Genomic DNA, 13,793 nt, shown 5'->3' on the forward strand with positions numbered 1-13,793 from the left:
CCCACCAGGCATTTCCACAGCTGGACCCCAGGAGGGATTATTGCTCTGAGCCAGAAAACCCTTTGGGATCCTCAGGTGTGTGTGGTGCTTCCAGGGAAATTCTGGGAAAAACCTGCAAGATCAGGAGAGGTTTTACCTGGAGCAGCAGCACCCTGGCCCTTGCAGAGGGCACTAACATGAGCCCTGCCCAGGTGGGAGGATGCTGTTGCTACACAAATCCTGCTTTTATTTTGTGGGTTGGTTGCAGGTGCTGTTGATTCCCTGTGTTTCAGACAAGGTATCAGAGTGCTGAAAGGTTTACCCTGAAGCACACTTGTATTTGTCCACTGATGCAAAAGAGTCAAATAGCCAAAATGCTCAGCATGCTTTCTTTTAAATTAAAAAAAAACCCCAAAGCAGTCTGAAAAATGAAATGCAGGATGAAAAGCCAATTCTGGAAATTTCATGTAGCACATTTCCAAACCCCTTTGAAGTTGATGTTGGAGAGTCTCCAAGCTCAGGTTTGTTGCCTATTCCAGGGTTTTGCTTTCTGCCCCATTGTCCATCTGCCCAGGACCTCTGGCTGTGGGCTGGACTTTCCCCCTATTCCTTAGGAAAAAACCTTCACTGCAAAAGGCAGTGGGAAAATATGGGAAATCTGACGTTTAGCCTTACACCTTTTCCTTAGTTGCTTCAGCCATGTGCAGGATAATGTGAATTTAAGTTTGATGATTCCCAGTCCGGATTCCAGGACCATTGCTTTTCCTACGGGTGTCACAACCTTTACATCATCTGAAAGAACAGATTTTGTGTTTTATGTGCCCGAGGGCTGCCCATAAAGGTTGGCAAGGGCAGTTGGCTAAGTCTGCACAAGGTCAGTGAGGATGTCCAATAATTGTCCTAACACTTTACCTGTTATGGAACAATAATGAGAGTTTTTTCATTATTTTCGGGTGAGTGAGCCTGGCAGATGCTGACAGGCAGCAGATGTGTAAAGTTCGAGGTGATTTGTAAGGGACTGGCTCATCTGACGCATGGTAATTGCATTGTGGGACATTGTCACTCAGCCCCGTGTCCTGCTCCAGCACAACGAGGTAAAGGTCAGTTCAAAGAGCTGCTGAGGCATCGGGGGCAGCTCAGGGCTGAAATTAAACCACTCACATGCTCCTCTCCCCTGGGCAGGTGCTCATGGTGTGCCCGGAGCCAGGTGGGTGCCCCAGCTGTAGATTTAGGGATCATTTGGGTGACCAAGTGGTTGTTTGGATCTGGAGTGGGCTTAAATCCCTCCCCTGGTGAGGCTGGTGTGGTAGCTCAGTGCTCATATGTTCACTTTTAATTTCAGGCTTGGAAGGGTTTTTTTTGTGACTTTTTTCCTTCAGTGCCTGTGTGCTGTGGCAGCTCCTGGCAGAGCAGGCAGTGGCAGCAGAGCCTGTGTGGCACACAGCTGGAGGGGACAGTGGCCTTTCCATCTGCTCCCAGTTGCCATCTCTGTTCTGCCACCCCCTCCAAGAAGGGCTCTGACAAGTTTCTTTTGCCACTTGAGCTGAGTTTGGCATTTGTCACACCCTGAAAGGTCAGGAGCTGCTCTGCCTCACTCAGGTGAAGCTCCCCTGTTCCTGCTCTTGGGCATTAGGAGTGGTGTGAGCAGTGATGTTGGACATGGAGTGGATTTGTTTGATGCTGAGCCTCCCAAACTTGGGATGTCCACAGCTCCCTGGACCATTCTGGGTCCCTGCAGCGTGGAGGGCAGTGCTGCCTGTCCGTGTGCTCTAATCAGCATCGATTTTCCTGGTGCTTCTGGAGTTTGAATGGGATCCTTATCATGGCCATGATGTGTGGAAGTCAGCTGAAGGCCTGATTGACTGGGTTTTCCTGGGTGTGCCTGTGCCTGTGTAATGGACCTGCTGATAAATCTGTAACATGCTGCAGATCTCGATAAACGTGTGTCGTGTATTTCATCTCCTGCTGCCTCATTCTTCTGCACTTGCAGCTACCTAATCCCTTGCTCTTTATCTTATAAGACATCACATTACAAATCTTGTTCTTTATTCTTCTCCTGACATCCCCACACTTGCCAGCAGTGGAAATTGCAGTTCCTTGCCTTGCTTTGCTGGGAGTGTGAGCAGTGAGTCAATTCAGAGGCTGGAGGTTTCCCTTGAAGCTTTGCAGCCCTGCAGACTCACTGAGCAAAGCATCACACCTGTGAGACACAGACCTTCAAGCCACTTCTTTTAGTCTCTCCATGTACAAAACCTGCCAGACCAGGAAGACTGAATAAGAGTTTTGCATTAAACATGATTTGAGCCAGGTTTTCCCCCATGCAGAGCTGTTGGTAAAAGCTCTCCCTCATTATTTAAGCTCTTAGTTTACAGTTTGCTGGTCTGCAGGCTCTGCTCACCACCCCTGTGCTGAGCATTCAGGGATGGATTCATCCCTCCCTCTGTGTGTGATACTGAATGTACAGTGAGTGTGGCTGTTCTGTGCAGGATTTGGCAGAGTTTGCAGGGGACTTGTCAGAGATGCTGACTGGGAAGGTAAAAGGGGAATTTTCATTGGGAAGGTATTTTTTTAGAAATAAGTCTTGTCTAGAGTTTTATGGATTTTTGTTTCATTTAGTGTTCCAAGTTATTTTTGAAAGTTCTTTTCATGTGCCACCAGAGGACTCCCATTTTTTCTGTTCAGCTTGGCCCAACTCTTTGTGGACCTGATCCTGAGCATTTCCTGAGCTCATTTGTTGGGGTGGGAATTGGAAGGCATGAAGCAGTCTGGGATGTGTCCAGGCTCCTCCTTGCTTTGCTCAGTCCTTTCAGAAGTGTTGCTTTGCTTTTCATCTAAAGTGCTGAGAAAGAAGAGAAGTTTGTAATAGAGGAAAACTGAATCTGTGCTTTCACCAAGCTGACCTGTGAGGGTGCTGGTTTCTCTGCTCAGGTCTTTGGTTGGTTTGTCCCTGGATTTGTTATGCTGACCTTTAGGAAGAGAAAAAAGCAGATTCTAATTCAACAAATGTCTGCTTTCAGGCAGTTGTGAATCATGGGATTTTTTTCCCCTAAGAGTGTGCAGGGAGGCTTTGCATTTTTTTTTCTTTAACCGTGGCACACTCTATTAAAGTTTGTTGTGCATCCAAATTACACTGCTTTGCTTTTTAACTCCAGCTGAAACCGTGTCTCGAATAACAGATGTGGAATATTGTCATCTCACTGTCACACCAATTGTTCATTGTTCTGAGAAGGTCACATCATAATTCATTAACAATAATTATTCCCTGGGTACACCCTGCACTTCTTCACTCAATTGCTTCATTAACTTGAGAGTGAATCTCACATTCAGTGCTCCAATCAATGAAGATATATTTATAATGTACAAGTGGATGCTATTAGTTACAATATATTAACTGCCTAATTTAAAAGAGAATAGCTATCTTTATGAAGGGCAATTAACCACTAAGTGTAATTGATAATTCACATATCTATGATTAGGAAAGACAAATAATAAGAAAGAAATGAATCACCAGCATTATTAAAGAAGACACTGGTGTGCAGTTTTGATGAGCAGAAGGAGCTCTCTGGATCAGGACCAGATTTCCAAGAATCCTTTGATGGAAAGTTCATCATCAGATCTGTTGTCTTAAGGTTGCTTTGGTTTTTGGTTGCTTTTGGCACCAACCAATTGAGATCATCTTCTCTACAAAATGGACCCAGCATGGTTTGTTGTCTTGAAAATCAGTGCAGGGACGTCCTTAATAGCAAAGTCCTTTTTCGTTTTGATGCAAAGAAGAGTAATAATATTTTTATAAGAATTTATAAGCCTGGTTCTAGACTTACCCAGGTATCTGAATCTGCATGTGCTCAAGTTCTCAAAGATAATTATGCACAAATTCACATGAAAACTGACAAAAAACTAGGTATTTTCACATATTAGAGGAGCTGAGTTAATGTCCCTTAGACAAATGCTTATTTTTTTATTAATTGTGGTACATTTTCAGTGCTTCTGATTTTCTGTGGCCACTTGAAATACATTGAGTCTCCAAACAGCTGACAGCTCCTCCTCGGGGAAGTTTTTTTTTTTGGGGACATCCACAGCAGGTCATCAGCTTGAGGAACAAAGCTGCTCAGAGGCAGAGGGCTTGCAGGGGATTCATAGAATCCCAGAATGGTTTGGGCTGCAGGGGACCTTAAAAATCATCCCATTCCACCCCCTGCCATGGGCAGGGACACCTTCCACCATCCCAGGCTGCTCCAACCTGGCCTTGGACACTTCCAGGGATGGAACAACACAACTTTTGCAGAGTACCAATCCACAGGAGCCGTGTCCTTGGCTCTGGACACTCGTGGATGTGTTTTCCTCCCCTCAGAAGCCATTTACCCGTAATCATTTATTAATGAATCACTTAAAGTGCTGGATTTTTCAGGATTATCCACCAAGTAACAGCACAGGTGTTTTTTGAGAGATTTAATGATAAATGTGACTGGATCCACCCTGTAACAGTGGTGGTGTTTTTTGCACCACTTAATCAGTGGTTTGTCTGGAGTCTCTTCTGTCTTCACTCAGAGCCAGGATTAAAAAATTCATAAAAGAAATGGATTTTCTTGTGTTCAGGCTTGGTTGTTTTTTAAGTCTTCTCTAAAGTACAGAGAGTTCAGCAGCACTTCTAGCTACCTGCTAGAAGTGAGCAAAATGGAGCTGAATCCAGCTGTTACAAGGTCTCTTAAAGCTAAACAGTCCAACAGAGAATTAACACCTGTATTATTTATACTTTTCACCCAATAACTAAATTCCCATGACCCTCAGTGTGACATTGAATGTCCAACAAGAAACTGCTGCCTGAAACCATGAGGAAGAAGGAAGATGAGCACTGAAAGAGACACCACCCAAAATCCTCCATCTTGTCCCATACCTATTGCTATGTTACAAAAACCTCAAATTCAAAACCCTTCACCATGTGAAATCACACACTTCTATTTATTTACACATCCATGATTTTGACTCCATCACTCAAATTTGGAAGCCTCCTCCAAAGCCTTGGGTCAAAAGCAGTGCTCTCCAGGGGCACAGTGCCAGAAAGCACAGAAAGCTCAAAACCCCCAGGTTTCTGGCATCCAAAACACCGCAGTGTTGATAAAACATCACTGATGCACCTGGCAGCTGCAGTGCCCAGTCAGGATTTCAGGTGCATCCAGTCACAGCAAAGGATCCTGCTCCTGGTTGGGAATATCATCTTCACCTCTCATTTCCTTCATCCACTAAACCCTTTTGCTGCCTTCCCTCTGCAGGATCAAAGCCTCTGGGCTGAAGCTGCAGCTCTGCACCAACGAAACCCAAGCGACCAGGCAGGATTTTGTGAGGAAGCTGCGGGCCATGGGCTTCGAGGTCTCGGTGGCCGAGGTGACCGCGCCAGCGCCGGCCGCCTGTCACCTGCTGAGAGAGCGTGGGCTCAGACCTCACCTGCTGGTGCACCACGGTGGGACAGCCCTGGGGACACAGGGAGGGAGGGGAAATGCTCTTTTTCCTCTTTGTTTTAGGGCAGGTGAATAGCAGCATCACTTATTAGTGGCTGGCTTCTTTCTTCTTCCACCTTCGCTCAGAGCCGGGATTGAAGCGCGAGAGAAAGGATTTGCATGTTTGGACTCAGCTGTTTATTAATTCTTATCTAAAATACAGTGGGTGCTACAGCACTTCTAGCTAACAAACTGTGTTTGTTCTGGTTTAGGGCAAATTTGGGAGAAAACATTTGAATGGGGTTCTTTTGGGAAACAGATTTAGGTAGTTTTTCTCCCACCTGGCTCGGGGAAATATTTTCTCAGAGAGAAGTGGAAAAAAACCCAACTATTTTTTTAACAGGCAAAGTACTTTTCAGCACAAAATGAACAATACTCAGCAACAAAACTCTCCCCCTTCAGTCCTGCAGAACTCAATATTCAACACTAACAGAACAGACAATTGGGGATACAAGCACCATAAAGTCACCCCAAGACACAAGCTAGAAGTGAGAAAATGGAGCTGTGTCTTGCTTGTTACAAGGTCTTTTAAAGGCAAACAGTCCAATTAAAAGCTAACATCTCTATTATTTATACTTTTGACCCAATGACCAAACACCTGTGATCTGCACTGTGGGATTTTCTATCCAATCAAAAATTACTGCCTGAAACCAAGAAGAAGGAGAAATAAGAAAGAAGAAAGACAATGCCCCAGAACTTCCATCTTGTCCCATACCCATACCAAACCCCAACTTCCAAACCCTTCACTGTGTGATATTACACACTTCTACCCCAACTACACACCAGTAATTCTAACTCCATCACTCCAATTTGGAAACCTTCTCCAAGGCCTCAAGCCAAAAGCAGTGTTCTTTTGAGGCTCAGTACCAGAAATCACAGAAAGTTCAAAACTCCCAGGCTTCAGGATTCCAGCAAATAGGTGTCTGAACAGCACTTGATTCAGACCAAGATTTTTTATTTTTTCACACATTGTCATGAGTGAAGAGAAGCAGGAATCTGGGGAAATGCCATCACTTCCATTTGTGATTTTTTGGTTTTTTTCCCTCCTCCTGTAGATCTTGTCCCTGAATTTGCTGAGATTGATAAGACAAACCCAAACTGTGTGGTTCTTGGAGATGCAGCAGAAAACTTCACCTATGCCAACCTTAACGAGGCTTTCCGACTTCTGATTGGGATGGAGAAGCCTGTTCTGATCTCCCTTGGAAAAGGGTGAGTCCAGCTCAGTTTTTTCCTCAAGTCTCTGCATTTTTTAATACTTTCTTCAATGGAGAAATCAGTGTGGGTGCTCCTGGTACCAACTTTTCAGTTTTTAATCTGTGTGCTTGAGCTGAGAGCCTGATCTGATCAGATGTCAATGAAGAGGACTTTTGGTGCTTTTGGAGAGCCTCAAAACCTCTTAGGAATCATAGAGAGTTTGAATTTTGATGTGTGTGACCCCCAAGTGAGTATTTAATATCTCAGAGTTGAGAACCATTGCTTTAACTGCTGCCTGTAGCCACGTGTTCCTCTCTGAATTGAATATAAATTATTTTTCATAGTGAAAGAAACCCAAAATTTCCACAGGGCATGCTTGGGTAAAGAGCTGTTGGTGTAGATTTGTGATGCAGTTTGATGGTTTTGGTGCTTTTGAAGTGGCAGATCAATTGTTTTGGTAGTTTTAATTTCAGACAGCATTTTTAATTATTCTCTCCCCATTAAAGGTAAATTTTGACCTCCTGCTTTCACACATGGGAAGAAATCCAGTCAGGGAGTTTGAATGTTTTCCTGAAAATAATTAATTTAGATGTAGTCTGAGATTTTAAACAGGACATTATTAATTCTTGTGATGAATAATAACAAATCCCACCTGCCTTCAAGGAGTTGTTCTTATCTGTTGTGTGATGCATGGGTTTGAAAGAGACTCTGCATGTTTATCTTGGGGAAAGTGCAGTGACAACTTTGCTCAGTGGTTCAATAGACTGTAATGGGCATGAAACCCTTCTTAGTTTGTGGGTTATTGATCCAGCTGGGGAGAACTTATCAGTGGGAAGGAGCAGTTGCCTTACCTGACACTCAGGCTCTAATCCTCTAACAGGGGTGAAAAATCCTTCCTGTTTCTCAGAAGGATAAGGAGAAAATGTTGAGCCAACAGGAGAATGGTTAATTTACATAAAATAATCAAATTTTGTGTTAGGTAATGCCATAATTCAAAATTAAATATAGAATCAGCCTTTGCTTAGGAGCTGTACTGCCATCAATGCAAAAATGCTTTGTATCCTGTGCATGTAAAAGTATTTATTTGGCCATTCATTGATAGAAACCGAATTATTTTGCTTCTTTGAAATACTACTTTTTGTTTAAAAATGAAGATTTTGGGCTATTCAGAGCTCAGTTTTCACCAAGAGCATACTGTTTTTTAATGGTTGATCACTGAGGTAATGTGAATACTAGTTCTCTGGTGAGTTCTCTGACTCGAAGGAGGAAGATTATAAATTATAAGAGCTGTTCTCCTGACTGGAGAATCCTCATTGATGCAAAGGGCCAAATACAAAACCCAGCTTCGTTTTTAACCTGCAGAGCCAGCACAGCTGGGTGGACCTTAGCAAGGTGCCTGCCTTGGGCCAGCAGGTTGGTTTTTTTGGTGGAAGTTTTAGTTCATTCCACAGAAAACAAAAGTGTCAGAGTCACTGAAGCAGAATGCCCTGCTCCTGGAAATGGAGTGATTTACATTTAGCATCTGTTTTGGGCTGAGAGTGGGAATTGGCTTTGTAATTTCTTCTGTCATGCCACTGTCAGAAAATTAAGCTGTTTACGCCAGACTATAGAAGGTTAATGGCTGCTCTAGCAAAGGTCAAGTGGTCATTTTAAAGGAAGGCTATGCTGAATAATCGAAAATGGCAGAAGGATAAGGCATAAAATCTTAGCTGACTCCTCATCCTGCCTTTTTTTCCTGTCATATAGAAACCTGTCTTTGCTCTGCCCAGAGCTTGGAAGACCTGCATGAATGTGAATTGCTGTTCCAGAAAAACTCTCTGAAGACACCTTCTAATTCTGTGAGCTCCATGGCAATGGGAGCATTTTTAGAAGGAACAAAATTCATCTTGGAGGGCTTTCCTAGCCCTGATAAACAGGATTTCCTCCAGTGGGAGGCTGAGACAGCAGTGATGGTCCTGTCTGGGCTCTCCTTGCAGACACCCTGAGGAGGGGTCACAGCTGCTGCTTGGTGCCAGCCCTGATCTTTGACCTGCCAGGGGGTTTTTGTCCCTGTGCAGTGAAACACAGCCCAGTCCAGGCTGATCTGAGCACACTGAAATCCCTTTGAACCAGTGAAGTTGTTCCCAGATGGGCACCTGGGACCCTTTCCCTGAGCCTGTCCTTTCCTTAACTCCTGGTGCTAAACCAAGGCCTGGGATTTTCTGATTACTCGACTCTTTATGCAGCCATATGGACATCTATAAAGGGCCAGAAATAATAAAATGTGGTTTCTTTGTCTTTAACTGCCAGCATTTTCATTTCATGGGAACTTTATCACTTTCATTTCCAGACGCTACTATAAAGAAACTGATGGTCTGAAACTTGATGTTGGAGCATATATGAAGGCATTAGAGGTATTTTATAGCTGGAATTATGCTTACTCGCCCTGTGCACCTTATTAAAAGATAAATATGGGATAAATATGGGTCATCTTCTGTAATTACTCACCTTGGTGGAGGGAGTTTCCACACATTGAAACTCATCTGCTGCATTCTAAAGATGGGTGGATTCATTTCTTTTCTGCCTTTGTTCGTTCTTTAGTTTAAATTTGTTTTATTTAAACCATGAACTTTTTCCGTTGTGGTACCTTTATTGCAAGTGAGGCCCTTGAAAGGAGGAGTCAGACAAGAAAAAAGCAGAATACTGTGTGCAAGATACCCAGGAAAACCTGAAGGTCCATGTTATCTGTTAGGCTTCTATTTGTCTAGGAACAAGGAAGAAATTTTTTTTCAGCATAGCACTGATATTTAGTTGTAGGAAAAGATAACTTCTAAAATCTGCTTTGTCAAATACAACTTCAAAATCCAGATTTGAAACTCGGTTTTTCACTTGAATGATTAAAATTATGCCAGGTGGTTGAAGAAATCCTCTTTATCTTTTAAGGCCCTCCAGTATTTTTGGTAGTTTTATATAAAGGATATTTGTTATGTCTCTAAGAGTGATGCTCCTAACAAAAAGAGCAGTACTGGAACTAAGTTGGAAGATTACTCAGTGATGGAGAATGTGGAAGATTTGTACCTTGAGGTGTTTCAAGAGCATTTTCTTTCCTGCCAGAGAACTTTAAACATTTCTGATACCCAAATTCTCTGATATTCACCTACATCTGCTAATCCATTGTGTTATTTAAGGGCAAAAAATCAATAATCACGAAGGTTTTATAACTGGAGTTATAGAGTTGAACAAATCCTTTTCCAATCAGCATTTTTTGTATTTCTCTCTCTTTTTTTTTTTTTTTTTTCCCTCAGTATGCTTGTGATGTCCAGGCTGAGGTGGTGGGGAAACCAGCAAAAAGTTTTTTTGAGTCAGCCCTGGCAGAACTGGGAGTTCCACCAGAGCAGGTAAGGTTGATGTGCCATGACCACAGGCTGTGCCATACATTTGTGTCCACTGGTGCTTTTCTCCTGCTTTGAAAAGATTTGAAAAGTTCCAAAAGAGGCTGAAGGAGAATGTGACCAGAACTCAATTCCTGGCAGAGGCAAAAGTGGTGCCCTGATGCCTGGCAGTCTGCTTGGAGACTGGAGGCTGCAGGGGGATAGAATTGATCCCAAAATGTCATTTATTTCCTGTGCTGTCACACTGACTACCTCTTTTTTTAGTAAAAGGGAAAGGCAGAAGTAAAATATTTTATAATTTTGGTGAATAGGAAGCACTGACTGACCCCAAAGCCTCCTCCTGTGTTTCTGGCTTTCCAAAAACGTGCTGAATGTGTTGTGCTTCCCCAGTGCAGCCCATTTTCCCCCTCTCTGTAGTTGTTCCCAGCTCCTCTTTATTGATTTGTTGTTCTGTCACACAGGACATAAGGATGAGTATGAGAAGCCTCACAAACAGCAGTGAATTACAGCACAATAATTCCATCAGGGGGGTTTGGGTGACATTATAAACAACAGGAATGAAGTTTGGGGTGGCTTGTAGGTCCCTGGAGCCTGGAGATGAAATTATGGCCCTGTAATTCAGTGTGTGCTTGGCTTTTGCTTTATTATAGAGTGGGGAGATGGAAAAGACCTAGTGGGCCATCTAATCCATCTCCTTCCCCATGCAGGAATGTTCCCTGCTCCACGGTTATTAATGTTTTGTCCACAGTAGTTTTCAGAGAGCCAAACAACTGTCAGTACCCTGGGGATGGTGTAAGCCCAGTGGGTCTTGTGAGAAGGCAGCTTTTCCTGAGATTTATCAGGATATTTCCCTTCTCAACTGCATCCCCTTATTTCTAGTTTTACTCTGGTTAACAACCAAAATAACTGCTTGCCTTCCTGGATGTTTTCTCCATCCAGTTATCTCTAGACTTGTTACCATTCCAGGAGTTGTTTTTTTATTAAAACCGTGTGGTTTAGTTCTGCTGCTTCCCTCTATTCAGTCCCCCTGTTTTTTTCTGTACCCCTTTCAGTCTGTCCTGTCTTCCCAGCAATAAGAGAGCCCAGTCTGGACTATCCCAGGTGCAGGACTCCTGTCTCTAAATCCTTGTCCCAGGAAACAAATCTGGTGTAATGCATCCCCAGGCTGCCAAAAATGGTCCCATAGGGTGAGCCCTAGTGAGGGGTTCCCATCAGCTTCAGGAATATTTGGTTTGGGTACAGAAAAGCAGGAATGGTCCCAAGCAGAGAGTATTTACTCATTCTCTGCTGTTTGCCATGTCTGCTGCTCGTGCCTAACTTTATATTTTGTCAGAGTTTGGGCTTTTTTTAAAAATATAGTTTATAATGTTCAATGCCATCAATCTGTTGTAGTGATATGTCTAGTTTGTCAGTATAATATTTTATTTTTAGAGAGTTTGGAGATGAAGGGAGTGTGTGCCTAACCAAGGAGGAGTGAAGCAGACACCACTGGATGATGGCACCAGTCACTCCATGCTTTCCACTGTGGAAAAAATAATCCACACTGCTGGAGTTAAAGCCTGGATCATGATTCACACGTGTGTAGGAGGGACAAATTCCAAACAAGAAAACTGCCTTAATTCTGACATCTTTTCCTGACTTTTGAGTGCTCAACCTTGTGACTTTAATGTACTTTTGGAGAAGGATTTGCAGGTTGGTTTAGTTCTTGGTACACAGTAATAAAACCTCATTATTTTCAGTTTAAAGCCTCGGTATAGTCACTTCAGTAAGTTCCTGTAATACACTGCATTACATTTTAATCTGTCTCCTGAATGAACTCTGCATTTGTAGTGACATGACAGGAGCTGGTTTTACTTGCCTTTGCTTTTACAAAATGTTTATTCCAATAATTTATTCCACCTGTGGAATGCATTTAATCCATACCATCATTAAACTATTTTAGATGAGCTGTGCTTTTGAAAACATAGGACAATTTTCTTTCACTTGGCTTTTAATGAAAAATACCTTTTTAATAAAGCTGTCTTACCACAGTAATTTGAGACAGTGGCAATTCTGAAATTCCTCAAGCTGCTTTAATCAATAAAGTTATCACCAGTCGTTTCCCTTGATAACTGCTTCTTACTGAGACCCTGACTTTGCCTTCTGCTGCTGAGATGTTTTCAGCCTGCACTTAGAATAAGAGGAACTCCCTAAAGTCCAATTTTCATTTTAACCTTTCCTCAATGGCCTAGAAATAACAGATTGCCAGTATTACTTTAATAGATTGGAAATTTAAACCTCTTAGAGGTAACCAGACCTATCTTACAATTCAGTACTATGACAAAGAATAACACATCTTAAAGGTTACTGAAATGCCTAATTCATGTGTTTTAAGGCAGCTGTTAACAGTGGATGATTTTTACAGCTTTACAATAAAACCTAAATAATGTTAAGGTTCTGGTAGTTTTATATAATCATAAAAAGTTCTCTCTGTAGCAAATTATCCTGCTTTAATGGGAGTTATGGCAGGTTGTACTGGAGTCCATAAACTACTGGCAGTTAAGCAATTCCCATTGCTGCCACCTGCAAGCCTCAGGTGGGAGTCAGTGGTGCATGAGAGCAGGGAGAGGTCACCCAGGGGTGCCACAGGGGCCCTGCTCCTGTGCCAACATCCACTCCTTGCTCCCCTGCCACAGCAGGGCAAGATCTTCCATCCCAAAATAAGAGTGGCCAAGGGAAGTGTCAAGCTTCAATCCAGCTGGAGGCATAGTGAGAACTGTCTGGCCCCACACCTTTGGAGTTCTGGGATAGAAACAATTATTCCTTGGGTGGAGGAGAGCAGGGAGAAAATTAAATGTGTTGTAGTTCTTGTGTAAAGGTGTTTAATACATCAAGGTTTGGTGTATAAGCTTTATTTCCTCATGGTCCTGGCACATTTAGCTTGGTAAAGGTTATTAAATCTGTAGCAAGAAGTCTGTTTAGGCATAAATATGTCTGACTCTAGAATCATTCTGTGTGCTGAATACTCTGGTGGAGTTAGCACACTGCCTCCTGTGCATCCCTGTTTGCATCCTGCATGGGCTCCAGCCTCCAAAATCCCCCATCTGAGCTCGTCCTGGTCAGCACTGCCTGCAACACGAGCAGGGCTGGGGCAGTCAGGGTATTCCCATCTTTCTGCCTCCTTCATTTCCTTACTCTGTAACTCCTTTTCTGATCAGACATTTTTCTGTGATCAGTTAATGAATGCTGAAACTCTGTTTGCAGGCAAAAACTACCAGGGGTTCCCACTCACCACCCCAACAGCATCTCTAAAGATATTTTTAGTTTTGGCTGCTCACCTGCATTCAGCTCAGGGTCTGTCTCGGGCATTGCTGACTGTGGGGTTTATATTTTGCCTTTCCACCCCAAATTCCTGGGGGTCATGTTGACCTCCTCTGTTCTCAGTGCCCCTCTGGGCTGAGTTTGATGGGAGCCCATTCAGAGCAGTGTTTCCCCCCAGCTTTGGCACATGTGCTTTATTTACTGTGTCTACAACCACTCACCATCTTAGGGAAATAGAAATTACACCCATTACTCCTTCTTTGATGATTTTCTTAAAACCCAGAGACACTCACTCCATTTTTTTCCTTCTTTTTAGTTAATTTGTAGCCAATCTAAAAAAAAGGAACTTTTGCAGGAGGATTGAACAGATTAACAGTGTGATCCCTGTGTAAAATGTGAACACGAATGGGGATCTTTTAATTCCTGCTTTCAGTGGGTATGTGACCTTTCAGTT

The 13,793-nt window shown here is 43.0% G+C and overlaps 1 protein-coding gene across 2 annotated transcripts in view; it reads left to right on the forward strand.

Annotated features, from left to right (window-relative positions):
• Positions 1-13,793, forward strand: part of LHPP (phospholysine phosphohistidine inorganic pyrophosphate phosphatase) — a 72,259-nt gene that overhangs the window by 6,560 nt on the left and 51,906 nt on the right. Inside the window, exons 2-5 of one of the 2 annotated variants that reach the window (XM_014879611.2) lie at positions 5,250-5,437; positions 6,530-6,683; positions 8,998-9,061; positions 9,953-10,045. In XM_014879611.2, coding sequence (XP_014735097.1) covers positions 5,250-5,437; positions 6,530-6,683; positions 8,998-9,061; positions 9,953-10,045 — 499 coding nt within the window. The remainder of the gene's footprint in view (positions 1-5,249; positions 5,438-6,529; positions 6,684-8,997; positions 9,062-9,952; positions 10,046-13,793) is intronic. The other variant, XM_088169431.1, reaches the window with a different exon arrangement.

Source organism: Sturnus vulgaris, chromosome 8, assembly GCF_052056855.1.
Source record: "Sturnus vulgaris isolate bStuVul1 chromosome 8, bStuVul1.hap1, whole genome shotgun sequence".
NCBI lineage: Eukaryota > Metazoa > Chordata > Aves > Passeriformes > Sturnidae > Sturnus > Sturnus vulgaris.